Here is a 27,289-nt window from a genome sequence, read left to right on the forward strand (position 1 = left end):
TCTCAAAAATGAGGTTTGAGCATCTACCCCAACACATCACACTCGCTCTTGATCTTGGATCTTTTCACACCCTGTTCCCTCTGCTTGGAATGCCTTCCTACTCTGTTCTTGGCCGTTTATGAGCCAGAGCTCAGCAGCTCTGTCAGTGCTCTGGGCTCCCCCTTCTGGGTTGTCATTCCCTGAGGAAGGCATCTGTCTCTCCTGTAGAGTATCCAGCCCTGGGAGAATAAATCTTGGGTCACTTGGTCGCTGCTGTGTCCCCAGCACAGGGCTGGCCTGACCAGGGGCGGCACTTCAAGAGTTGTTTGATGGCCAGATGAATGAATAAATGAACAGATGGGAGAGACTATGCCAGGCAATGTCTGGGTTCACAGCAAAGTGCTATAGTCCTGACTCTGAGGTCCTGTCAACAGACGTGGTGAACAAATGATTGAGTGACTCACCCAAATGCCTTGGGGAAATTTTATTTAGAGCAGCTGTCTTCCTCTTCTACCCCTGTCCTTTAGGGTCAGAAAGCAAACCTACTATGAAAAAAAAAAAATCAACCTATAAGTCTGTATAAGGGAAAACCTGCTGGCTACCTGCTTGAGGAGGGGGCTAGGGGGCCTCAGTCATCCTGGTCCTCATCCTCATCTTCCTCTTCGTCTTCTTCCTCTTCCTCCGCAGCCGCCAGGGCCTGCTCCTGGGCAGCCTTCAGGGCCTGCTCCTCCTCCACCGTGGGGTCGCTCATCTCTATAGTGTCCGGGCCGCTGGGGTACTCGTGCTGAATGGGGGCTGGCAGGGATGGGTTGAAGTTCTCAGGACTGTACTTGTGACCCCAGCCGATGTAGATGTTCTCAAATTTCCTGGAGGGGTGGAGAGGTGCTGGCAAGTCCTCCCTCAAAGACCCCAGCCTGGACTTTTGTTAAAGGTGGGACCCAATTTAGGCACAGCATGCTGCAGAGTTGTGGGCGGTAGAGTGCAATGTGCCCACCAGGTTTCCCTGTTCGACTGTTCTTTCACTATTTCCTGGGCATCTTCCTAACTGCCAGATTGTGTCCAGAGCTGCAATGTCTAACAGCACACATAGCTGGTGAGCACCTGAAACGGGGCTGGCCAGACGGAGGAACTGAATTTTGAATTTTATTTAATTTTCAGATTTCACTTGTGGTTTCTTCTTTGACCTGTTGATTGTTCAGGATTATGCTGTTTAATTCCTACATACTTATGAATTTCCCAAATTTCCTTTTTTAAGAGATATTTTGTTGTTGTTGTGGACTAATTTTTTTTTTTAATCTTGATTTAATTTGTTACAATATTGCTCCTATTTTATGTTTTGGTTTTTTTGTCTTCAAGGCCTGTGGGATCTTAGCCTCCCGAAGGGATCAAACCTGCACCCCCTCTATTGGAAGCTCAGTGTCTTAACCACTGTGCCACCTCAGATTTGCTTCTTTAATTGATTTCTAATTTTATTCCAGTGTGGTAAGAGAAGATATTTTATATGATTAATCTTTCTAAATTTATCATTTGGTCTATCCTGGGGAATGTTCCATATGCACTTGAAAAGAATGTGTGTTCTGCTGTTGTTGGATGGTGTGGATTTTATTTAATTTTAATTAATCTAAATTATAAAACCAATACTTCATTTATTGGAAGACATCCAAATATGTCTGGGACAACTTGGGCACGTAAATCTACTTTTTCAACTGTAAATGTTGTGAAATCTGGATACAGGTCAAGTATTTCTGATGAAAATTTAGTACCTAAGGGACTTCCCTGGCAATCCAGTGGTTAAGACTCTGCATTTCCAATGCAGTGGGGTGTGGGTTTGATCTCTGGTTGGGGAACTAAGATCCCACTGGTCGCAAGGTGTGGAAAAAAAAATGCAGCACTCGAATTGAGATCTACTAAAGGTGTAACCTTCACTCCAGATTTTGAAGACAGTATGAACAAAATACAAAGTAGCTCATTAACAATTTTTACATTATTGATTTCATGTTGTAATAAGAATATTTAGGATATTTGGAGTTGAATACATTATTAAATGAATTTTGCCTGTCTATTTTTATTTCTTGAATGTGGCTACTAGAAAATTTTAAATGACATATGTGGCTCATATTTTATATACATTGGCCAGCACTGGTCTAACTGTGGGAGCCTAGCAGTGAACAAATTAGACAAGAATTAGAATTGCTGGCAGAAACCAAAGCAATATTGTAAAGCGATTATCCTTCAATTAAAAACAAATCAATGTTAAAAAAAGCAAAAGAATTAGAATTGCTGCCATGGTGCCTACATTCTAGAGGGAGGAGACTAATAATAAACAAGGATGTAATTGGTTGGGTCAATGGCACCCCACTCCGGTACTCTTGCCTGGAAAATCCTATGGATGGAGGAGCCTGCTGGCTGCAGTCCATGGGGTTGCGAAGAGTCGGACACGACTGAGCGACTTCCCTTTCACTTTTCCCTTTCATGCATTGGAGAAGGAAATGGCAACCCACTCCAGTGTCCTTGCCTGGAGAATCCCAGGGACGGGGGAGCCTGGTGGGCTGCCGTCTATGGGGTCACACAGAGTCGGACACAACTGAAGCGACTTAGCAGCAGCAGCAGCAGCCCCACCAACTCACCTCTCCCCAGATTTTTAATGGGTGAAACAAAGAGGAGTAAGTGGGAGAAAGGGGAAGAGACTGAGAGACAGGGAGAGAGCCAGAGAGTTTGCCCTGGGGAGCAGTTTGGATTTGACCTTATTTTCACAGCCTTGCTGTCCCCTCGAGAATCCTTTTCCTCCAGATCGCTTTGTCGGAGGCTTCAAAAATCACTGCTTCCTTGGAAACCCTTGACCTCTGCCAGCCCTGGTTCCTGGGGTCCAGGAACCAGCACCTCACTCAGGAGGCTGCACTTGCTAGGAAGGCAGAGTCTTGGGCTCCAACCCAGACCTAGGGGACCAGAAACTGCGCTTTAACCAGAGCCCCTGGTGAGTCCTAGCCCCTCGAAGTTTAGGAAGCTCCAGTCTAGAATGTCCTCCTGGGGAGCCCCCTGGAGGTCCAGTGGATAGGACACAGTGCTTTCACTGCCAGGACCTGGTTCAGTCCCTAGTCAGGGAACTAAGATCCTGCAAGTCTCTCGGCCAAAATAAATGAATAAGTCTGATTTGAATTGTTAAAAAAAAAAAAAGAAGAAGAAGAAGAAGGGGAATGTCCCCTAGTTACTTTTCTCTTTCCCTCAAAGGTTTCAGATCAAGGTTGCTTTTCCCAGGAATCCTTCCTTGATCCCTAGACATGACAGTTGCGAGCTGTCATCTGTCCCTCCACTTTCCCTAGTGGTACTTCTCTCCATTTGGAACTAGATATTTGACTGGGGTGGGGATGGGGGTGAGGGAGGGTGAGGCTCCATGTGCCGTTGGCAGCTATGCCTCCTCTGCCTGCTCCCAGATTCATATCTGCTTTTTCAACAAAGTGCTTGGGGCCCAGCATACAGCTGGCAAACAGTGACATTCCAGAGTCTTTTATAAAGAACAAAGTGGGGATAGACGGATGCCTGATTGGGTGGTGGATGGGAGGGTGGATGATGGGTGGTTGGGGACTCGGGGGTGGAGGATGGGTGGGTGAGACCAAGTTTGGATCTTTTGCTTTCAGAGGAATGTTGGCAAATCAGGGTGTGGCCAGAGGGGCATTGGTAAAAGCGAGTATGTCTCTTCCACGCTTCTGGAGGCGAAAAAGAAATTGCGAAGAATGTGGATAAATTATAAAGATTACATCAAATCCCACCTTTCCTTGTGAATCCCAGTAGCGAATCCCGTGCAGGTTCATCATTGAGACGGAAAAGGAAAAGCTATGAAAAGTCGTCGTGCCATCTGGTGGACAGCGCTGGTAAGTGCATGCCCGGGGAGCAGAAAAGCTGGAGAGAGGCGGAGGGACCGCCTGGAGTGTGTAACTGAGGTGAGAGGATATGGAAGTGATTTTGGCTTGCAGATCTTTTGGAAATGACCGGTGAGGGAATCCTGGTGGGGAAGATTTCTGCCCATAGAGAGAAGACCCTCCAGGAGACTTAGGGAAGCAGTTAGCTTCCCCAGAGATGAGACTCTGTCCCTCTAATGGCCACCCCAAAGGGGACATCTGAGTGCTCTCTGGCTCCATGCCTCATACAGCACGGAACCCTGGGCCAGGGGGGTCAGATATCCAGGTTTGAATCCTGCAGGTGCTGTGTGACCCTGAGTCAATTCCTTTCCCATTCTGATCTTCCATTCTGTCATCCCAGAGGCTCACACCCTCTTGGTTTGGGATTTCTTGGTCTGGGATTTTAATCCTCGTGGGACTCCTGGATTCTGAGTGAAGACATTAGCCCCTAGGGGCTTCCTTAAGGGAGCCTATCCGATCTTTGCCCACCCTAGTGGGTTGCCCCAGCACGTCAGACTCTGAGGAAGTTGTAGGAGCGCCCTCTGCTGGGGAAAACTAGAAGAAGACCTACTTGCCACTGGCGTAGGCATAGGCCCCTGGCCAGAGATTGGAGCGCACGACAGCCACGGAATACTGCGGGCTGAGAGTGCAGGACAGGCGGGCGGTCCACGGTGCCATGTGCATGATTTCTGTAGGGGAGCAGAGAGCACCAGGGAGGTCAGAGACTGGCCTGCAGCCCCCTGCCCCGCTGCAATGCACAGCCCCCGAGAAGGGAAGGCGGCGAGAAGGATGGGAGGGAGCAAAGAGGGAGGAAGCGGAAGGGCATGAAGGGAACTGTGGGAAACCAACAGCTCTGGCTTCCCTGTTTGAACCCTGGCTCTGACCACTCTTTCTGTGTGGCCCGAGGAAGCCACTCCACCTCTCTGAGCCTCAGTGATCACACCCAGGCAATGGAGACACTTATCTCACCTCCTGTGCGGAGTGGCATGAGTCCCGAGGGCCCCTGACAGGGGTGCCGCTGTGATTCCCCTTCTACGTTGGCCATCAGTTTGAACCAGGGCTCAGAGGACGGCCTACAGGCTCCAGACTCATGGAAATCTGCGTTCACATCCTCACTCTGCTCACCCACTCTCAGCCTCTCCTCCTTCCTCCCATCAGTTACCTGAGGTCCCAACCTCAGGAAATTCCTGTCCAATCTTCCAATATCCAGCTCAAGTCCTGCCTCCTCTGGGGAGGCCGCCCTAGCTCTCGCTCCCTTTTTCCAAGCCCACATGGGACCCAAAAGATCATGTGTCACCATCTGGGCCGTTGCATGGGCCAGATACGGCTCACAAGATGGACATGCTCCTATAACCCCATGGGCTGCCCATTTTATAGATGAGAATGTAACAGAGGCTCAGAGAACTGCTTCCCCTCCCTTTCTCCCAGCCTCCACTGGCCTGTGTGTGGGGCTGTTACCTGCGTCTTCTGAGAGCGGGGTCAGCAGCGGGGGCCCGACCTCCTGCTCCACTTCCTCTACGCCTTCATCTGCCTTCTCTTCCTCCTCCCCCAACTCTTCCTCCTCTTCTGTCTTCTGCAAAGGGTTCACCCAAGTGCAGCGGCCCTGCAGGTGGGGAGGAGGAGGTCAGCTGGTAGCCCCAGGGAACAGCCCAGGCTCTGTTCCCAGGGAAGTGGTGAAGGGCCAGGCAGGATGCTGGGGCCCAGTCCTATTCCCAGGGACCCAGGTGTGGGTAAAGGTCAGGGTGAGTTGCACAGGCAGGAGGGCGGGGGAGAACGGGCCGAGAGAGCTGCTGTGGTGAGACGGGAACCCCTCCTCTCTCAGCCTCTGTGGGCTCCGTTTAGGGAGCCATCCATCCATTCATTTATTGTATATTTAAGGAGCACTTACTATATACATGCAGTGCTCCTGGTGCTGGAGTTACGTCCTTGAGAAAAAGAGACCCCCCACATCTCTGCCCTTGTGGAGTTGACATTCAACAGCCCATATGGCACTCTGTTTGCTCATCTGTGAAATGGGGGTGTCATGGATGCCTCTCTCATTGGATTATTGTTGGGTTGAAGGAAGTACTGAAGAGTTAGTAAACGTCTGTTGAATGAATGAGTGAACCTAAGTGCAGACCATATAGCAGAACTCAGTTTCAGCAACTGAATGGGAATGGCCATTATAGCAATCTCAAAAGCGGTTATTCGGAGTCCATAATCAATGTTTATCGAATAAATGAATGAATAAGAAAGTTCCTAGCACACAACAGATGCGTCCTTGAATGGACAAATAAATGTATGTAAAGTTTAGACAAACTAGGCATTCAGTAAATACAGGTCCACCACCTCTTACCCACACTTTCAAAATTTGGAAAGCTTTGAAAACCAAGTTTTTTTCATGAGTCATTTGGCTGCAATCCTGACTGACAGATGAGAGGCTTTTCAGTGTTGCTGCAGAAAGTGACACCTTTAAAAATGGGCTGCAGCCCCAGTGCCTCCTTGACATGTTATGTAATATATGGTATGTGCACTGTGTCATCTTTTTATTTTTGTGTATTTTTAAAGTGCTCTTATTTTTATAAGTACTTTTTTTGCCATGCCACTTGTCTTGTCAGATCTTAGTTCCCTGACCAGGGATCAAACCCTGGCCCCCAGAAGCCTGGAGTCAGCAAGAATACTGGAGTGGGTTGCCATTTCCTCCTCCAGAGGATCTTCCCCACGCAGGGATCAAACCCAGGTTTCCTGCATTGCAGGCAGATTCTTCACCGCTGAGTGACCGGGGAAAGCCCCTCCTAACCACTGGACCACCAGGGAATTCCAATATCACCATTTTTAAATCTGAAAAATTCGGGATTCCAAGAGGCATCTGGTCCCAAAGGTTTCTGACTGGGGACTGTCAACCAATATCTGTTGAATGAATGGATGGATGGATGCATGGAGGACTATTATGGAGCACAGATGCCTCGCTGCCAGCAGGTGCTTGGCATAGCTAGTTCCGGGGTCACACCTGGTCCTACATCCCACCCCACCCCCGCCCCGGCCTGGGCGGCTGGAGCCCCGCCCTCACCTGCGGCAGGATGTGCTGCGTGTGGTGCACCCAGTTGGCCATGGAATCCACCAGCTCGAGGACCGGGATGCCCTCAAAATCGGGGTTCTCCTCGTAGGAGTCGCGCCCGGCTCCACCTTCCTCCTCTTCGTCGCCCTCCTCCTCGCCAAACTGGTAGAAGCCGAGGGGACTGATGTGCGTGGCGGCCGAGATGCGGGCGATCTGGGCCCGCAGGTAGTTGGCCTCGTTGCCCGGGAAGGGCGGGTAGCTGATGACTGGCGCGTCCAGGTAACCCGTGAAGAACTTCCTGATCTTGCGGGCCTGCACGATCTGGATCGGTGTGACGTGGGGCAGCCGCATCCACGGCCTGCCCGGCTCGTTGCACACGAAATACAGGTACCTGTTGGTGCCGGTTCGGCTGTCTTCCTTGGGGATGACGGGCGGCGGCTTCCACGTGGGCTTGGGGATGACGTCCGTGGCCTTATCCTCGTCCTCGTCGCCCTCCTCCTCTCCGTGCGCCTCCATCCCCTCGCCGCCCTCCGTCATCTCCTCCACCTCCTCCTCCTCCGCCTCCTCTTCGCCCTCCCGGAATTCCACCTCGGCCACCAGGTAGCTGCGACTGAGCCCCAGGATCTTGCCCCAGAAGCGGCAGGTGTGGATGGGCTGCTGCTCCACCAGCTGCTTCAGGGCCATGAAGACGCGGAAACTCTCATCGGAGCTCAGGCCCACGCCGGCCTGCTCGAAGTAGAAGGCCTTCTCCATTATGTTTGGCACCGCGGTCTCAGCCTGCAGCGGGGTAGGGGGCGGATGGCAGAGGGAACCAGGTTGAAGCCCTGCTCCCCATGCTGACTCTCCTAGAGTCCAGAGACTTAAACTACTCGGTAATCCAGTTGCTCAAGCAACCATTTCTGGCCACTGATGGAGGGGTATGTGTGCCAAGGAACTATGATGCTTACTTAAATTGTACCTGCGTGAGTACTCAGTTGCTCAGTTGTGTCTGACTCTTTTGCAACCCCCATGGACTGTAGCCCGCCAGGCTCCTCTGTCCATGGGATTCTCCAAGCAAAATACTGGAGTGGGGTTGACATTTCCTCCTCCAGGTGATCTCTCCAAGCCAGGGATCCAACCTGCATTTCCTGCACTGGCAGGCAGATTCTTTACCACTGAGCCACCTGGGAAGCCCTTAAATTGTATAGTTGATGTAAAAGATTTGGGGACAAATGTATTGCATTTTTTTCCTTAAAGTTGTATAGTGCATTTCCATTTTCTTTAAAGCTCCATTTGTGAGCTCAGTGTTATTAATAAAAGGAACAAGTACTGCATTTGCTTTCTGTGAACACTAGACTGGTTCCTTATTCACAAATATCAGAAGTCCCTCTCCACAGGGGGATTATACATTCCCACCCCCACCCCTGTGCATTAGGAGCGGTCATGTCACTTGCTCTGACCACTTGAAATGGGAGTGAAAGGGACACAGGTCACACCCAGGCAGGAGCAATAAGAACCCGTGTGGGGTTTGTTATGCCTTGTTTTTCCTGCTCTGCAACTGTGGGAGCCTGAGTCACGGCGGCATCTCCATCACCGTTCATCTCAAATGGCTGATGAGCCGAGCCTCCTAGCCCAGCCTGGATGGGTAGGAAGTGTGAGCGAGAAATAAACTGTGTGACGTTAAGCCGCTGTTTGTTATCTCAGCTTGACATGGCACACCCTGACTAATACTCTATAGGAGGAACACCATGATTTTGAAAGTGATTCTGGCAGTTTCCCGCAATCTAAAACACAGGGCAAAAGCTTCTTTGCCTAATCGACATTTACACCAGCAGCTCGGTGGGACAGAGTCAAAACTGAATCCCCAGACTCACTGTGCTGCCGGCAGGGAAGCTAAGTGAATGAGCAAAGGAAACCCTCTTTGGAGTGTGTGCCTGGCCCATGAGCCAGTGGCCATCACCCTCTTTCTGGGAATGTCTTCCACCCACTTGGCAATGGAGTGGCCTCACCAACCATGATCAGATTATGTCACCCTGCCCTCTGGTCACTGTTGATTGGAGCAAGTGAGGACAAAATGGCAGTTCAGGCTCTCCTTTCTGTCCCTCTGCAATTTGTAACTGGGTGGAGAGAAACTACAGCTGGTGCCCTCCAGCTTAGAAATGACTTCTGTGGGTTGGCTGGGTTTGAACCCGGGTTGGTCTGGCTCCAGAGGCCATAGTCTTAGCCCCTACTCTGTAACTCTTCTATTAACTGTGGAAGCTTCCTCTTTCTTTCTCCCAGTTTCCAGAAAGATCCTATCTATGACCTGAAGGAAAAGATTTCCTACTGGCAACTGGATGGAATTTAAAAAATTAGGAGCAGAGGGGCATCTCTGAATGCCAGCTTGGCCTAGGGTCCAGCTACATTCCTGCCCTTGGGTTTGTTGGGTTCAGTCCACCAAATCAGGACCATTCTCAACCCCCTTCTCCATTGCTTGCTTTCTCCAGACTGGAGAAGTGGAGAAGTTCCACAGTCACTTTCCCAGCCTCCCTTGCAGCCAGGGATGGTCATGTGACCCCATCTGGCCAATAAGATGCAAGCAGATATTTTCTGAGGGGCTCCTGATTGACTGACTGATTTACTGGACCATGCTGCCCAGCTTGTGGGATATTAGTTTCCCAACCAGAGATTGAACCAGCACCCTCAGCAGTGAAAGGGCCAAGTCCTAACCGCTAGACTGCTGGGGAATTCCCTTGCTTTCTGGATTTTTAAAAAAAGGGAGTCAGTGGGTGGGGGGGAGTTTATTGGTGGCCTAGTGCTTAGGACTCAACACTTTCACTGTTGTGGCCTGGGTTCAGTCCCTGGGCAGGGAATGAATATCCCACAAGCCGCATGGCTCAACCGAAAAAAAAAGGTGGGGGGCATACTGAGAAGAGCTCCCCACTCCCCTTTCAGGGCACTGGTGTGGAAATATGATGTCTGAGGCTGTAGTAGTCATTGGTCAAACATAAAGTGATAAACTCAAGGTACCAAGCGTCAACATGATGATAACCCAACAGAAGGGAGGGAAGCGCTGGGCCTCTCCATGATCTCATGGAAATGCTGCCCCAACTGTACCCACTCTCAGCCCAGTGAAGCAATGAAATGTTCTGCTGCACTGCTTGGACCAAGTCCCTGCAGCCCAAAGTGAGCTTTACTGACTGCCTTGGTCAGAGATAGGGTTTACGCCCAAATTCTTATGATCCTGAAAGGTGCTTTCTTGGTTTGGATGGAGTAAGGGCAAGGGATGAGGGGGAGAGAGGGGGAGAAGATAGCCCTCAGTATCCCTTCTCTGGGGAGCCACCTTGCCAGCCACAGACTGCTTGCACCTGACTGTTGTGTGTGAGAAAAACTATCTTGTCTAAGCCACTCGTCTTCATTTCTGTGACATCTATTTCCTGTCTTAAAGTGAGCTCTGTTGACAAACAAGTACAAGAATAATACTAAAGTTTCTTTAAAACTATAAACGTGAGACTAGTGAGGAACTTTTCAAAACAGAGGTGCCGTGATGGGGAGCCAGATCTGCTATGCAGCGATTGTAAACAACAAGCAGGAGAGTCCCAGAACAGAAAACCATCTACAGAGCAAGGCGCAAAGCAGGGACTCCAGAAACAGACTGGAGTCCACACGGGTGTAAGCGAAGGGTAGGGGTGGCATTTTCAAAGCGGGGAAAGGACAGTTTTCCCATAAATGCTGTTGGGGATCATAAAAGAAACAGAAATTCTTTCCATTTGAAAGAAATAGAAAATGAGAGGAATGAGAGCCCCTCATACAGAAAAAATAAATACAAAGTGCTCAGTAACAAATTCGATTTTCTTCCTAGAATCATGCACAGGCCACAGATACCCGCACTAATTTTGCCCTTTTACAAACCTCATGTTAAAAACTCCAGCTCCAAAAGCAATCATCAAAAATACAGCGACCAAAGAAACCCCGCCTCCAAGTTCTAAGGGGTGGGGCCTCTAGTGACTTGGCTTCGAAGAGGGCAGAGCCTCCCTCAGGATTATACTTCAGGGGGCGGAGCCGAGGGTGGAGCCTCCAAAGGCACAGCGTTCTAAGGAGGCGGGGCCATCAGGGACTGGCGAGAGATGGGGTGCGACCTGGAGAAGTCGGGGAGGAAGAGTGCAGTTCTAAGGCGATGCGGCCTCCTTAGAGACTTCGAGACTGCTGATCTAAAATTTAAAACCGTATTTTCAGGTAAAAACTGTTCGTGTCTAAGACTTGGATTCCCACCTGCGCTCTGCTCACCCAAGGGCTCATTCATTCCTTGGTCAGATGGTCGTTCCCGGTTCTCTCAGCATCTCACCCCATTGTGGCCAGAACCCTAGAATTTCAGAAGCATGAGACGTGAGCACAGACCAACAGCATCTGCAGAGATGGCCGAGATGATAGCCCAGGCTTTGGAGGACACAGCCCTGCTGAGAGAGTCAGTTCCTAGGCAGGTTAATAAGGAGTCTAGGGGTCCCCAAGGAGAGAGGGGTCTGGAATTCTCAAGGAGGAAGAAAGGACAAACTTTTTTTCTTTCTCCACATTCCTTAGGATTATATAACAATAATGTATCCTGCCTAAAGACAGTCTTTGGATTCAACCTTCTGCTATCTTAAAATGTTAATTATGGGAGTAGACCTGGTCTTTACATGGATGTATCTTGCCTGAGGACAGTGTTATCTTAAAATGTAAATTATGGGAGTAGGACTGATGAGGTCTTTACAACCTCCAGATATTCTTTGGATTATATAACTTCATTGTTAACACTAGCAAGCGGGTACCCTTTCTGCCCTCTTCTGATGCCTATGTCAGAAGCTTTCTCTATCTCCTTTATACTTTAATAAAACTTTATTACACAAAAGCTCTGAGCAATCAAGCCTCGTCTCTGGCCCCGGATTGAATTCTTCTCCTCCGGGGGCCAAGAATCCCGGTGTATTCGCGTGATTCAACAACAATCTTTCACTGCCTTCTTCGTCCCGGCTTTTCTAGTTTTGAGCCCTCTAAGTCCTCCCTCCATGAATAGGAATAATAAATGGCACTTGCCTTAAGGTTGCTTCAGGGATGAAATGAGCCTACACTCCTAAGCCTAGGAGATGTCAGAATTATCGTAAACAGAGAGTTCTCAACAAATGTTTCTTTATATTTCTTTCTTTTTGGCTGCACCACAGGGCTTGTGGGATCTTAGTTCCCTGACCAGGAAAGGAACTTGTGCCCCCTGCATTGGAAGAGTGAGGTCTTAACCACTGGACCACAAGGGAAAGTGAAAGTGAAGTCGCTCAGTCGTGTCCGACTCTTTGCGACCCCATGGATGTAGTCTATCAGGCTTCTCCGTCCATGGGATTTTCCAGGCAAGAGTGCCAGAGTGGATTGCCATTTCCTTCTCCAAGGGAAAATCCACAAGGGAAGTCCCCCCAAAATGTTTCTTAAACCAGTGAAAGAACATTTCAGCCAAATTTTAAGCCATCGTCCAATGCTGTATCCAATGCAGGAGATACCATCCAATGCAGGAGACGCAGGTTCAGTCCAAGGGTTGGGAAGAGCCCCTGGAGAAGGAAATGGCAACCCACTCCAGTACTCTTGCTGGGAAAATACCATGGACAGAGGGGCCCGGCGGGCTACAGTCCATAGGGTGACAAAGAGTCAGACACGACTGAGCGACTGAACACAATGCTGGAAAGAAAATCATGGAATTAAATATTCCGAGGATAGTAGAATGTTCATGAGTCGTGGGTGGAAGACTTGTTAGCAGGTCTCAATTTGCAAAAGAGGAAACTGAGTCCAGGGGATAGAAGACACCTTCAGTGTTGAAAAACTCCAGAAGGTAGCAGGTTTCACAGAAAATATCCACAAAGCAGTTATTTTGCAGAAAGGAGGAAAGGATGGCAGGAGAAACCAGCCTCTACCTCCATGTGGCACTGGAGTCAGGTTTCTACAACTTTCCCTCTGCTTCAAACCTTCTGGTGGTGCCCCAGTGGCCTCGGGAGAAAGCCTAAACCCCTTAGCCTGGAGTTCAAGGCCCTCAGTGGCCGGTCCCGCCACTCCGGCTCTTTCTGCCACTCACGCCTCCCCACTGGCTCGCTCACCGTCTCCTCCTCCATCTCCTGCTCGCCCTCGCCACTGCCGCTCCGGCCGAACAACGCCTTCTGCCTCTCGGCCATCTCGTAAGTGGGCTGCATCTCCGGGTCGTCCCGAAGCGTATCCAACTTGGGGTGGAACCATTCCCACTGAGTGGTGCGGTTCAGCGACTCCAGGAGGAACAAGGGGTCCTCCGGCCTCTGGTTCAGGATCTTGGTCAGCATGTTCGCCAGGTGCTCATACCTGCCTCAGGGAGAGGGGAGTAGGAGGTGGGGGACACTGATCACTCAGCTTGCTGAGCTCGCTGTTGTGTATGTGGCCCTGTCCCTGGCACTAGGGACACCATAGATAACAGAAAAGGTCCCTGCCCTGATGGACCTGACAGTCTGGCGATAGAGACAGATATTAACCAAATGGGCAAAATATACAAAAGTGTGTAATTATAGGGAGGTAAACAAAGCAGGGAATGGGGATTGGGAATGCTAGGGATAGGAAATGGTTTGCAGTTTTAAATAGGGAGGCCAGGGGGAGCCTCACTAAGGTGACCTTTAAGCTGAGATCTGAATGATCTTATTCACTGAGGGGGCGTACTGTGCAAATATTAGAAGGAAGAGTGTTGCAGTTGCAGGGAACAGCATACGCATAGGTCCTAAGACATTTCATGAGTCTAACATAATCTTGATATCAGAACTCAGGGAAAGTAGGAGAAAGGGAAAGTCCATGCCAGTCTCATTTAGAACTACATATGCTGAAATCCTAAGCGAGTGGTACCTGGCATTCTTAAAAGGATGTTGTTGTTGCTGTTTAGTTGCTCAGTCCTGTCCGAATCTTTGCAACCCTATGGAAAGCCTGTAGGGCGCCAGGCTCCTCTGTCTCCATGGGATTATCTAGTCAAGAATACTGTGGGATTATTCAAACAGTTCCGGAAGTCCTAGCTACAGCAATCAGAGAAGAAAAAGAAATAAAAATAATCCACGTTGGAAAAGAAGAAGTAAAGATCTCCCTGTTTGCAGATGACATGATACTGTACATAGAAAACCCCAAAGATAGTATCAGAAAATTACTAGAGCTAATCAGTGAATTTAGCAAAGTTGCAGGATACAAAATCAATACACAGAAATCACTTGCATTCCTATATACTAACAATGAAAAATCAGAAAGAGAAATTAAGCAATCAATCCCATTCACCACTGCAACAAAAAGAATTAAATATCTAGGAATAAATTTGCCTAAGGAGACAAAAGAACTGAACACAGAAAATTATAAGACACTAATAAAGAAAGGCAATGCCAAAGATTGCTCAAACTACCGCACAATTGCACTCATCTCACACGCTAGTAAAGTAATGCTCAAAATTCTCCAAGCCAGGCTTCAACAATACGTGAACTGTGAACTTCCAGATGTTCAAGCTGGTTTTAGAAAAGGCAGAGGAACCAGAGATCAAATTGCCAACATCCGCTGGATCACTGAAAAAACAAGAGTGTTCCAGAAAAAACATCGATTTCTGCTTTATTGACTATGCCAAAGCCTTTGACTGTGTGGATCACAATAAACTGTGGAAAATTCTGAAAGAGATGGGAATACCAGACCACCTGACCTGCCTCTTGAGAAACCTGTATGCAGGTCAGGAAGCAACAGTTAGAACTGGACATGGAACAACAGACTGGTTCCAAATAGGAGAAGAAGTACCTCAAGGCTGTATATTGTCACCCTGCTTATTTAATTTCTATGCAGAGTACATCATGAGAAATGCTGGGCTGGAAGAAGCACAAGCTGGAATCAAGATTGCCAGGAGAAATATCAATAACCTCAGATATGCAGATGACACCACCCTTATGGCAGAAAGTGAAGAGGGACTAAAAAGCCTCTTGATGAAAGTGAAAGAGGAGAGTGAAAAAGTTGGCTTAAAGCTCAACATTCAGAAAACTAAGATCATGGCATCTGGTCCCATCACTTCATGGGAAATAGATGGAGAAACAGTAGAAACAGTGACAGACTATTTTTTTGGGCTCCAAAATCACTGCAGATGGTGACTGCAGGCATGAAATTAAGACACTTACTCCTTGAAAGAAAAGTTATGACCAACCTAGACAGCATATTCAAAAGCAGAGACATTACTTTGTCAACAAAGGTCCGTCTAGTCAAGGCTATGGTTTTGCCAGTGGTCATGTATGGATGTGAGAGTTGGACTATAAAGAAAGCTGAGCGCTGAAGAATTGATGCTTTTGAACTGTGGTGTTGGAGAAGACTCTTGAGAGTCCCTTGGACTGCAAGGAGATCCAACCAGTCCATCCTAAAGGAAATCAGTCCTGAATATTCATTGGAAGGACTGATGTTGAAGCTGAAACTCCAATACTTTGGCTACCTGATGCAAAGAACTGACTCACTGGAAAAGACCCTGATGCTGGGAAAGATTGAGGTGGGAGGAGAAGGGGATAACAGAGGATGAGGTGGTTGGATGGCTTCACCGACACAATGGACATGAGTTTGAGTAAACCCTGGGAGTTGGTGATGGACAGGAGGCTTGGCATGCTGCAGCCCATGGGGTCACAAAGAGTCAGACATGACTGAGCGACTGAACTGAACTGAATGAAAGAGATCAAAAGGTGACATAAACAGAGGGGGAGATATTCCATGTTCCTGGGTAGGAAGAATCAATATTGTGAAAATGACTGTACTACCAAATGCAGTCTACAGATTCAATGCAATCCATGTCAAATTACCAAAGGCATTTTTCATAGAACTAGAACAAAAAATTTCACAATTCATATGGGAACACAAAGATCCCGAATAGCCAAAGCAGTCCTGAAAAAGAAGAATGGAGCTGGAGGAATCAACCTTCCTGACTTCAGATTATACTACAAAGCTACAGTCATCAAGACAGTATGGTACTGGCACAAAAACAGAACATAGACCAATCAAACAAGACAGAAAGTGCAGAAATAAACCCACGCACTGATGGGTACCTTATTTTTGACAAAGGAGGCAAGCACATACAATGGGGCAAAGACAGCCTCTTCAATAAATGGTGCTGGGAAAACTGGACAGCTGAATGTAAATGAATGAAATTAGAACACTTCCTAACACCATACACAAAGATAAACTCACAATGGATTCAAGACCTAAATGTACGACCAGAAACTATTAAACTCTTAGAGGAAAACATAGGCAGAACACTCGATGACATAAATCAAAGCAAGATCCTCTAGGACCCACCTCCTAGAGTAATGGAAATAAAAACAAAAGTAAACAGATGGGAACCTGATTAAACTTAAAAATTTTTGCACAGCAAAGGAAACTATAAGCAAGGTGAAAAGACAACCCTCAGAATGGGAGAAAATAATAGCAAATGAAACAACTGACAAAGAATTAATTTCCAAAATATACAAGCGGTTCATACAACTCAATGCCAGAAAAAGAAACAGCCCAATTAAAAAGTGGGGGAAAGACTTAGACATTTCTCCAAAGAAGACATACAGATGGCTAACAAACACATGAAAATATGCTCAGTATTGCTCATTATTAGAGAAATGCAAATCAAAACTACAATGAGATATCATCTCATACTGGTCAGAATGGCCATCATCAAAAAGCCTACAAACAAATGCTGGAGCAGATGTGGAGAAAAGGGAACGCTCTTGCACTGTTGGTGGGAATGTAAATTGATATAGCCACTAAGATGTATGGAGATTCCTTAAAAAAAACTAGGGATAAAACCCCATATGACCCAGCAATCCCACTTCTAGGCATATACCCTTAGAAAACTAAAATTAAAAAAGACACATGTATCCCATTGTTCATTGCTGCACTATTTACAATAGCTAGAACATGGAAGCAACCTAGCTTTCTATTGACAGATGAATGGATAAAGAAATTGTGGTACATATACATAATGGAATATTACTCAGCCATTAAAAATGAATGCATTTGAGTCCGTTCTGATGAGGTGGATGAACCTAGAATCTATTATACAGAGTGAAGTGAGTCAGAAAGAAAAAGTTAAATATCATATTCTAATGTGTATATACAGAATCTAGAAAAATGGTACTGAAGAATTTATTCATAGGACAGCAGTGGAGAAGCAGACACAGAGAAGAGGCTTATGGACATGGGGAGAGGGGAGGAGCAGGTGAGATGTATGGAAAAAGTAACATGGAAACTTACATTACCACATGTGAAATAGATAGCCAATGGGAATTTGCTATATGGCTCAGAAAACTCAAACAGGGGCTCTGTATCAATCTAGAGGGGTGGGATGGGGTGGGAGATGGGAGGGAGCTTCAAAAGGGAAGGGATATATGTACACCTATGGCTGATTCATGTTCAGGTTTGACAGAAAACAACAAAATTCTGTAAAGCAATTATCCTTCAATAAAAAATAAATTAAAAAAGAATACTGTGGGTTGCCATTTCCTTCTCCAGGGGATCTTCCCAACCCAGGGATGCAACCTGCGTCTCCTACATTGGCAGGCAGATTCTTTACTATTGAGCCACCATGGAAGCCCCTAAAGGGTGGCACACCATGATTAAATAGGGCTAACAAGAATGCTAGACTGGACCTATATTAGAAAAATACAGAAAAAAATTAATTAATCACATTAACATGTTAAAAGAGATTATGGGAGATCACCTCAATAGGTGCAGAGAAACTAACATTCAGTATCCACTCATGATGTTTAAAAACCTAGGATACTAGGAATAGAATAATATTCTATAATCTCATAAAGAGGAGACATGTGTAAGCTGCAGCACACACCAAATGTAATGGTGAAAGACTGAATAATTCTATGAGATTGGAAAGGTAGAAGCCTTCTTTTACCATTTCTATAAAATGCACTGGAGATCCCAGCCAATGAAATATGACATGAAAAAGAAAATGTAAAATTTTAGAAAGGAAGAAGCAAAACTACCATGGTTTGCAGATGACATGATTGAGAATGGAGTGTAAAGACCTTGAGCTGAGGATGTGCCTGGCATGTTGGAGGAATATTGAGGTCATTGTGGCTGGAGCAGAGTGAGGAAGACGGGTTGAGATAGGAAAAGGAGGCTGGAGAGTTAACAGTACCAGCATGACTTCCATTCACCTGAGTCAGGCACTATGCTGGGCCCTTGAAAGCAATGTTGAATTCTCACCACAGACACCTGAGAGAAAATTATGATCCTCACTTTCCGGATGAGGAAACTGAAGCTTAGAAAAGTTGAGGTCATGAGGTTACCCAGGGGTAGCACAGCCAGGATTGAAAACCAAGTTGACTTAATTTCTGAGCCACCTGGTGGCTCAGACGGTAAAGAGTCTGTCTGCAATGCAGGAGACCCAAGTTCAATCCCTGGGTTGGGAAGATCCCCTGGAGAAGGAAATGGCAACCCACTCCAGTATTCTTGCCTGGAAAATCCCATGGACAGAGGAGCCTGGAGGGTGGCTACAGTTCATTGAGTCACAAACAGTCAGACATGACTGAGCAACTCCACTTTCACTTTCACTTTGCCTAATTTCAAATCATGTATGTCTAAGCCTCTTCAGTGTGCAACCATTTGGCAGCAGTGCTGGGTGTGGTTGAGAGCCATCATTGACTTGGGAAGGGCAAGAAGGAGAGAGAGTTTTTCAACAGGGGACTTGAGGGAACTCACTGGAGCTCACTCTAACCTACTGGTTAGAATTCAGGCTTTCATTGCTATGGCCCAGGCTCAATCCCCAGTCAGGGGACTGATATTCTGCAAGCCATGCGGCATGACCAAAAAGAAAGAAAGAGAAAAGACCCATTAAGGGACCTTGAAACTCCCAAGGGCTGCGTGCTGTTGGGGCAGAGCTGTGGGTTTTATTTTGAGGTTAATTTTGACTAGATTCTAGGATCTGAGGTAGGAGCTGACTAGAGATGACATTTGGAGAGGGAGGAGGGGTTGAATTACATAGACCTTGAAGGCTGTTCTGAGAAGTAGGAACCTTCTTCTGAAGGCACTGGTGAGCCATGGCAGGCTCTGAGCATGGGAGGAATGGGGGTCAGCTTTGTGCTTGAGCAAGACCTGCTACTCCTCCCAACTCTTTTCTCATTCTCCTGCTTCCTCCCTTGGTTCCAGTTACACCAGCCTCCTTGCTGTTCCTCAAACACAGCAAGCTCCCAAGCCTTTAAGCTCACTGTGGCCTCAGTTCAGTTCAGTTCAGTTCAGTTGCTCAGTCGTGTCCGACTCTTTGCAACCCCATGAATCACAGCACGCCAGGCCTCCCTGTCCATCACCAACTCCCGGAGTTTACTCTGTGTCCTATGTCTGGACAATTCTTCCTCCAGTTTACCCACATGGTGCTCTCTCTCTCACCTCTTTCAGGTTCCTGATCAAATGTAACTTCCTCAGAGAGGCCTTCCCTGACCTCGTATGATTTAACATCCACTCCCATCCCCTTACTCTGCTCTATCGCTCACCTTAGCTGTTATCACCTTATACTTATTGTCCATTCCCCCACTAGAGTGTAAGCTTCATGAGGCTGTGATGGGGGCCTATGACTGCATCTACATGGCCTTGGCAAATGCCTTTCTCAGGCAGGAAATGTTAGTGGATAACAGGGCCTCAGGAGCCAAATCACTTGTGTTGAAATCCTGGATCTACCATAGCTAAGCTGTGTTATTTTGCACGTGGGACCTAATTCCTCTGTGTCTGTTTCCCTCCCTGGGTTAGGCAGTAACTAACTAAGTACTGGCTTAGACAGTAAAGAATTCGCCTGCGATGCGGGAGACCTGGGTTCAATCCCTGGATTGGGAAGATCCCCTGGAGAAGGGAATGGCTAGCTACTTCCAATATTCTTGCCTAGAGAATTCCATAGACAGAGGAGCCTGGCAGGCTACAATCCATGGGGTCGTAAAGCCTCCAATTGGACTGAGCGACTTTCACTTTTCTTTCAAAATTGAAACAGTTGTGCTAAGCTCAGCCATGAGAACCAGCTGTTAACCTGTGAATTGCTGGCACAGTCTGGTTAAGTAAATGCTAGCTAGTGTTGCTATTTATTCCCTAACTCTCAGTCTGAGTTAGATGCCCCCAGAGTGGTCGCTGGTTCTCAGCGAAGAGCAATCTCGTCTAGACGAGGAGGTGGGGCCTTGGCTGAGGTCTCTCCCTGCCTGGGTCCCTCCCTCGCCCCACTTCCAGGGCCCTCTCTCACAGGCTGAGGTCGCTGTTGACGCTGGTCTGCAGCAGGTAGGCCTTGGCGTTCTGCACGGCCAGCTCGCGAGGTTCTGGCTCGGGCAACTCCATATTGAAGGACATGAAACCCAGCTCAGAGGGCGAGAACTGAAGAGTGGGGTCATCCCTCATGTAGGGCCCATGCTGGGTACCCTGGCTGAATGGCAGGTCTTCTCTCTGGTACATGGTGAACTGGCCTGGGAGGTCTGCCGGCGGCCCCTGGTAGGCAGACTCCAGTTGCTGGAATAGGTTGCCTTCACCCTGCTGTAGCTGGGGCAGCATTAGGCTGGCGTTGTGGCTGGCCTGGAGCCTGCCCTCGCTCAGGTAAGCTTGGGGCTGCACCTCTGCGGAAAAGCCTGGGTTCACATAAGGGTCCTCGGCCTGGAAAACCAGGTTCTCGTTTGGGGTCAGGCTGGCCCTCTGTGGCCAGCCACGGAGGTTGCTCTGATTCGACAGCACCTCCTGACTGCCGCGCAGGATCTGGGGGTCAAGCGGTATCTGCTGCAGCTCCTCGGGGACCAGGGGCCTGGTGCGTTCCCGACTGCGCCGCCGCTCGGAGACCTGTGAGTTTCTACTGCTGGAGGTCGGCTGAGAAGGGGGCTCGGGGTCAGGTGGAGGGTCCCCCATAGTTCAAAGGGATCGCAGACTTCCAGGAAGAAGGCTTGCAGATAGGCAGGCCAGATCAGTCGCCGGTTTTGTGTGCACCCAGCAGCCGCTGGGCTAGCTGCGCCGGTTGCTAGGGACGGAGGGGGAGGGCCGTTACCAGGACAGGGCACGCGGGGATGCGCGACCAAGAAGCGGCTTTTCGCGCAGGCGCAGCCCCATGCCAGAGGGGCTTGCAGTCTTCCCCGGCGGGTTGGAGGGCCTCCCGGGCACGCCCACCAGCCTCTGCACAATCCCACAGCTGACACGGAGGCAGGCATCAGAGACGACACGCATACCCCAGACCGGCGATCTTTTTTACTTTTTTAATTTTTAAAGGCAAAGCACCGTCGGCCAAGCCCCTCCCCGGCCTCCCTGAGCTCCCAGTCCCACTCCCTGGCCCCCCAACAAGCTCCGTCAGCTATTCCCCTTGGTCTCCGGTTCGCCCACTTCCTCAGTGGCGGGGCTGGGAGTCTGCACTGTGTCTTCTCCAGCAGCTGTGAGGGGCTGGGGGCTCCGCTCCTCCTTTGAAAGCAATCCACCTGCTGCAGTTTCCTGGTGACAGAAGCGGGGGCAGGTCAAAGACAGCGTGGTCGCACCTCCAGTACTTCTTCAGGCCCTACCCTTCACGCCCCCTCCCCGCCTTGGACACTAGGCACACACACTTAACCCCGGCCCCTGGTTTCTCTCGTCCTCTGTTGCTCTGGGCGGTCATCCCTACCTTAGGTAGGGGTCCCTCAAGACTAGAGTCCAGCAGTGCGGCCTCAGTCAGCCCCGAGTCATCGTCCATGCTGATGAAGATGGCCGGGGTCTCACACTCAGGCCCCTCCTCCCGGAAATCAATGGCTTCCTCTGGCTGGGGGGGGCCTGGCCGCGCCGAGGAAGAGGACGAGGAAGAGGAGGGGCCTCCCAGTCCCCCAGGCTTCAGCTTCTGTTCTTCCTCCAGTTGCCGCTTTAAGGCCTTCTCCTGGGCCAGCCGCAGGCCGATGAGATCTTGAGGGGGTCGGGGGGCCGGAGGTGGTGCCAGGGCCAGAGGCTCTAAGTCATCCTGGAGGTGCGGGGTGACACACAAAACCTCAGGGACGGCTGGGACCCAAGACCCAGGCTGCTCTCAAGGGGATGGTGGGGGAAAAGATGGAAACCACCCTGAGGCAGACAGCAAAGAGGGCTGGTGTGGGTAGGAGGAGGGGCGCAGGGCACTTCTGGCTTGGGGAGGGGGCTGCAGACCCTCACCTCTTCCAGGGGCCCGGCAGGTGCTTCCTTAGTCTCTGGCTCCTGCTTGCCGCTGGCCTCCAGGATGGCCATGATGGAGTTGGGGATGTGCGCTTGCTAGGGGAAAAGCAGATGGGGGCGCTGTGGAGAGCTCCGATCCGGAGACAACCCCCTCCCCCAAGTCCCACTCAGACCCTAGGTGTCCTTGACTCTCCAGACCCCAGGACCTTCGTGACACTGCCAGGGTGCCCCTGCCCGCACCCCCGCCTCAGTCCCCCAGGGCTGGACCCATGGGGCCACCCACCCCACACCCGGGGGTACCTGGTGGGGGGTGAAGGAGCGGACGTGGGCCAGCAGGGGCTCCCGGAGCTCTGGGCACTTGTCAAAGACGGCCCCCAGCTGCTGCGGTGGGAGCTGCAGGATGACCTGGAAGCTCTGAGGCTTGGTGCGCTGACAGCACTTGATGAAGCCCTCCCACACCTTGGGATACTTCCACACCTGGACCAGGCAGGGAGGGAGCAGTCGTGAGGGGGCCTGCAGGCAGCCAGCCGCACCAGAAGTTGGGAAAGACCTTAGCAAGAAGGCCATGCCTCGCTGCATTCTCACCGCCACCTCTAGAGGGCGACGTTAGCCCTGCTAAAGCTAGGAGGCCCAGGGAGGTGCGGGACCCGTCCAGGGTCACACAGGTGCCAAGGGCAGAACCAACCCCCAGATCTGCCCGCATCTGCACTTAACCTCTAAGCCAGACGTTGCAAAGTGGCAACCTGTGGTCTGAATCCAGTCTGAAGGCTTGTGGATAGAGGGTTTTTTGTTGAAGTTTCATAAAACATTTCTAGCTTCTCTTGAAAACTGGTGCCATCTTTCAGCTCAAGATGCCTCTTGTCTGACTGAGTGCCAAATGATGGGGGGCAAGGGGCAGCTCTGGTGGCTCAAATGGTAAAGAATCTGCCTGCAGTGTGGGAGACCCAGGTTTGATCCCTGGGTCAGGAAGATCCCTTGGAAAAGGGAATGGCTACCCGCTCCAGTATTCTTGCCTGGGAAATCCCATGGACAGAGGAGCCTGGTGGGCTACAGTCTAAGCAGCTGCAAAGAGCTGCACACAACTAAGTGACGAACACTCTGACGGGGCAGCCACACCTCCTGGACGTGCACCTCTCGAAGTCTGCTCCTACCACCCAGCAGCCTCACTCGCCACCCTGCCGCCCTGCTGCTGTCCGACACAGTGACCCCGAGAGGGCTGTATTGTCTCAGCAGTCTGCCAGTCATAGAGCAGGTCTCTGCACGAGGGCTCCCTTGGGACACTGGCCAAATCGGCTGGAAAAGCCTGCAGTTCTGCCTCAAGTCTGTTGGCAGCACATCCTGCGGCAGTCCCCTGCCTGGGAGACCAGGGTGGTCGGGGCGGGTTACCTGCTTCATGATGAGCCGGGACAGGATGTTCATGACGAAGCCCCCCAGGCGGGGGTACATAGTCAAGGACTGGATGACGGTCCTCATGAGCAGCATGGGCAGGGGGCTCTGCTCCATCAGTTGCTGCATCACCACGGCCAGCACCTCCGACGTGTACACGTTCCGCTCCGCAAAGCACAGGTTGGTGGCTGTGAGGAGGCGGAGAGGGGACCTGTCCCCTTTGCCCAGCAGCCCCTGGGAAGTGGGAGCCCCACATCCCTTAGAAAGCCTCAGCCCTGTGATCTGCCTGCAAGAGGTGAGATCCAGCCCCAACTCCCTGAAGCTCCAGGCAAGACAGATTCCCTCCCACCCAGAAGTGGACACTGTGGTCTGATCCTTGGAAAGCCTGGGAGCTGGGGTAAGGGAGAGGACACGTCCATCTCCTGGAAGCCCCACTGGGCCGTGGGAAGACATTGGTCCTTTCTCTTGGAGAACAACGTCCAGAAAGGGTGAGGGGAGAAAGATATGTTGCCTACCCCTGGGGACCCATTGTGGCTGGACTGGGATGGCGTGGCACCTCCACCTCTACTGGAAGGAAGCAGCTGTGACTTCCATAAGCAGTCCCTCAGGGGACACGACATGTCCCCTCAGGGGACATGCTGCTCATGGTCTCCACGAGCAGACTGGTCAAGAGACTGCCTGCTCTGAACCCAGTGCACGAGGCTCGTGCTGGTGCACGAGGCTCGTGCTGGTGCTCGGGCGCTACCAGGCCTGGGGGGATATGGAGGTCATAGTTCACAGAGTCATGAAGGAGGGGCAAGAGGAGGAAGTCTGGGCGAAAGATGAGCACCAGGAAGGGCCTGAGGGGGGCTGGTGCAGCAAAAGCACCCACAAGGACAGGCCCCTCAGGAGCACGCTGTGGGACTCCAAATCAGTGAGATCAGTGGTGCTCGGATCCACTGTTAGTGGGGAGACTCCGGGAATTGCCTCTGAACCCCTTCTGCCCCAAACACCACTTGCCAGGTGAGTCTGTCAACCAGGAAGTCTTTATTGAGCTAGAAGAGAGGCCCCCCAATCCTTGAGAGGCTAATGGAGAACAGAGGTAGATGCCTATAAAGAATGGGGGCTGGGGAGCTCCTGTAAGGAAGAGAGGGAGGCTGGAGGCATTGCAGGCAGACAGGCAGGGAGGAGGCTGGAGGCGGGGTAGGGAGGGCACCTAGGCTGCAGGGAGCGCAGAAGGTGAACACAGTGCAAGAGGACCCGCCCGAAACAGAGGCTGTTCCTCCTCCTCCCATCTAGGTAGCTGTTGGCTTCTGCCTGCTCTGCCAGAAAGCCTCCAAAATCAGCCTTCTTCCCTCTCCTCTCCTTCAGCTCCACCCCAGCCTCCTCCTGGGCCTCCCACCCACCCTCTAATCCACCCTCCATACAGCAGCCTGAGAGGGTCTTTCAAAAGCTCACCCTGACCCTGTACCTGCCACAGGCCCTCAAGAGAGCAAGTCTGAACTTGAACTCGGGTCTATGAGAGACCAGCTGTGGGCAGGGCCTACACCATTACAGCCCGACTCCATCCCCCACCACCATCCTCGACCAGATCCAGCTGGGTCTGCTCTGCAGTTCCAGAACCAGGCCTTGCTAGCAGGGATCATCTCTCCTGCTTCCTCACCCCTGTTCATCCTGCGGTCTCAGCTCAGGTGTCCCCTCCTCCAGGAAGCCTTTCCTAACATCCCACCCAAGGGAGAGTCGGGGGCCCCTTTGGGCCCCCTGCCCCAATCCTGCTCACTCTGGACTGTTACTGGAGGGATGGACTGTGAGCCCAGGGAGGGCAGGGACAGGACAGTCCCCATCCCTGCCATGTCCTCAGCAGGGCCCAGCACAGGGCTGAGCAGAGGTGTGTAGTGAGTCTTAATCACTGGGCCAGTCCACTGGACAGGTCTGGCTATAGAAAAACTCATCAGAGAGGGTGGTTTAAGGGAAGTGAATGCCAGTGATGACTGCTTATACTGACAGACAGTGGGGAGTCCAATGGGGCACAAAACAGGACCTGGAGCTAACAGGCAGGCAGGGTTACTGGTGCAATGGAGAAAAGCACGAGTGGAGTGGAGAAGCGTGCTCTGGGATGAACAGCCAGTAGGGAGACCGGCTGAAGGGATGCTGAGAGCGCAGCAATACAGAGGCTCCGCTTGGGCGTGGGTTTAGGGAGAAACCACTCAGGGCGTCGCCAACATCTCCAGGGCCTGGCTGCTGGCTGCGCGGGTGACCTGTGGTCAAGCCCTTTCCCCCTGGGCCCCAGCTCCCTTGTGTGAGATCAAGGACCAAACCCGGGTCTGTGAACGGGCATCACTGGAGCGGTGGGCGGGGCCCGACGGTTACAGCCTGACCTCCTTTCTTGACCAGACCCCTGCCCCCAAACCACCAGATCCAGCCAGGGGCCGCTCTACAGTTCCAGAACCAGGCCATGCTAGCACGATCTGAGTTCCCTCAAATGGTACACAAGGTCACGTGTGGGTACGGTCCTTGGGAATGGGCTCATAACTTCCAGAGGTCACCTAAGGGGCCAGGGCGTGTAAGACGACCACTCCTGAGCCTCAGCTTTGAGACACTCCACCGCGTGCACTAGAGGCCTGAGTTCCCTCTCAGTTGTAGTGTATGTTTAGTATTTTCAGAAGCTCCTCTCTTGACCTAAAGGTTTCTGAGAGAATCTGCTGAGGAAGACTAGGAAATATGTCACTGAAGCTACTTCAGGCAGGACAAGACACTAGCAAGGAGGGAAAACCCCCCTCCCTGCTTTTAAAGGAGAGAGGAGGAAGCAAGGCCAGCTGTCTTCTGAGAAGAGCAGGGAACAGGAAGGGCTCCTGCCTCCGTGGGAAAGCATGGTTTCTGGACCAGCAGCCATGGAGGACGTGGAGGGGAGCATGGAGGGAGGGGAGGGGAGCGGAGGGAGGGAAGGGCGCGCCGAGGGAGGGAGGGGAGCGTCCCCCTGGGACCCAGGAGGCCATCTGCAGGCAGAACCGGTTTCGGATTCGGGTCTCCCAACTTCCGATTCTGTTTTGTCCACTACACCACTTAGCTTCTGGGTGGCCCTGAGCAAGTTACTTAACCTCTCTGGAACCTCCACTCCGACTACAAAACGGAAGTCAGCATACTTACCAGGAACAGAGTGGTGTGGCTGGGCGGGTGGGCCTCTGAGGCGCTTGGGAAAGCGCAGCCCAGACTAAGTGCTAGGTGAACAGACAGGCTGTCATTAGGGAACTGCTCACTGTGGGGGGCCGGCCAGGTTGTCACCTACTGCCTCGGGCCACTCTCCAGGCTCAGCTCTCCCGTTGGTCACTCCTCAGGCCCCTGGGGGCTGGGGAGGAGGGCTCCCCACCCTTCCTGAGGAACGCTCTGTGCTGGTGTACAGGGGGTGCATCAGTTCCTTAGATGGGGCAGGGGAGGAAGGAAGGAGAGGAGGAGAGGAGGAGGGATGGAAAGGAGCGAGGCTGGCGTCCGGAGCTCTGAGACGGGGCTGCGGTGGGCACAGTCTCCGACTTGGCTGATTCCACAGGGGGCCGACTCCAGTCCAAGGTTCTTCCCCGGGTCCGCAATGGCCAGGCCACTGAAGAGGGGGTCGGGGCGGGGCGGGGGGTGTGCCTCACCTTTGATGATGGACTTCATGTCACACTTTGCCGAGTCAATGTTGTGTAAGGCGATGAGCAGCTCTCCAGGGTTCAGGGGGGACAGGGCTGAGTTCCCTTCACCTGCAGCATGGGGAACGGGGGGAGGAGGAGGAGACAGTATGGAGGCCTGAGAGACAGGTCCAAGCCCCCCTAGACTGGGGGAGCGGCAGAGGAAGACAAGGCGCCATCTGGGATTAGGGGTAGAGAGGGCTGGAGTGGCGGGAGGAGAGACTGAGAGCACCAGGAGGCGCCCC

The 27,289-nt window shown here is 51.0% G+C and overlaps 2 protein-coding genes across 5 annotated transcripts in view; both read right to left on the reverse strand.

Moving 5' to 3' along the window:
* Positions 1 to 448: 448 nt before the first annotated feature.
* Positions 449 to 20,979, reverse strand: RSPH6A (radial spoke head 6 homolog A). 3 transcript variants are annotated; one of them, XM_059877076.1, is made up of 6 exons: positions 20,120 to 20,979; positions 12,981 to 13,215; positions 6,925 to 7,689; positions 5,334 to 5,478; positions 4,447 to 4,564; positions 449 to 774 (listed from the first exon to the last, which is right to left on the reverse strand). In XM_059877076.1, exons 1-6 carry the CDS (start codon positions 20,764 to 20,766, stop codon positions 630 to 632), a joined length of 2,055 nt encoding a protein of 684 aa, XP_059733059.1. In that variant the 5' UTR covers positions 20,767 to 20,979; the 3' UTR covers positions 449 to 629. The 3 variants fall into 3 exon arrangements, with proteins under 3 accessions (XP_059733059.1, XP_002695219.1, XP_010813480.1); XM_002695173.6 differs by having other exon boundaries at positions 449 to 845; XM_010815178.4 differs by lacking the exon at positions 4,447 to 4,564 and having other exon boundaries at positions 639 to 845.
* Positions 20,980 to 21,079: 100 nt separating this feature from the next.
* SYMPK (symplekin scaffold protein) overlaps positions 21,080 to 27,289 on the reverse strand; it is a 33,252-nt gene continuing 27,042 nt past the window's right edge. For both annotated transcript variants that reach the window (NM_001434957.1, NM_001206913.2), the window contains 6 exon segments: positions 21,080 to 21,336; positions 21,503 to 21,829; positions 22,015 to 22,110; positions 22,315 to 22,491; positions 23,401 to 23,588; positions 27,015 to 27,116. In NM_001434957.1, coding sequence (NP_001421886.1) covers positions 21,199 to 21,336; positions 21,503 to 21,829; positions 22,015 to 22,110; positions 22,315 to 22,491; positions 23,401 to 23,588; positions 27,015 to 27,116 — 1,028 coding nt within the window. In that variant the 3' untranslated portion in view covers positions 21,080 to 21,198.

The sequence above is a fragment of the Bos taurus genome, chromosome 18 (genome assembly GCF_002263795.3).
Source record: "Bos taurus isolate L1 Dominette 01449 registration number 42190680 breed Hereford chromosome 18, ARS-UCD2.0, whole genome shotgun sequence".
Lineage (NCBI taxonomy): Eukaryota > Metazoa > Chordata > Mammalia > Artiodactyla > Bovidae > Bos > Bos taurus.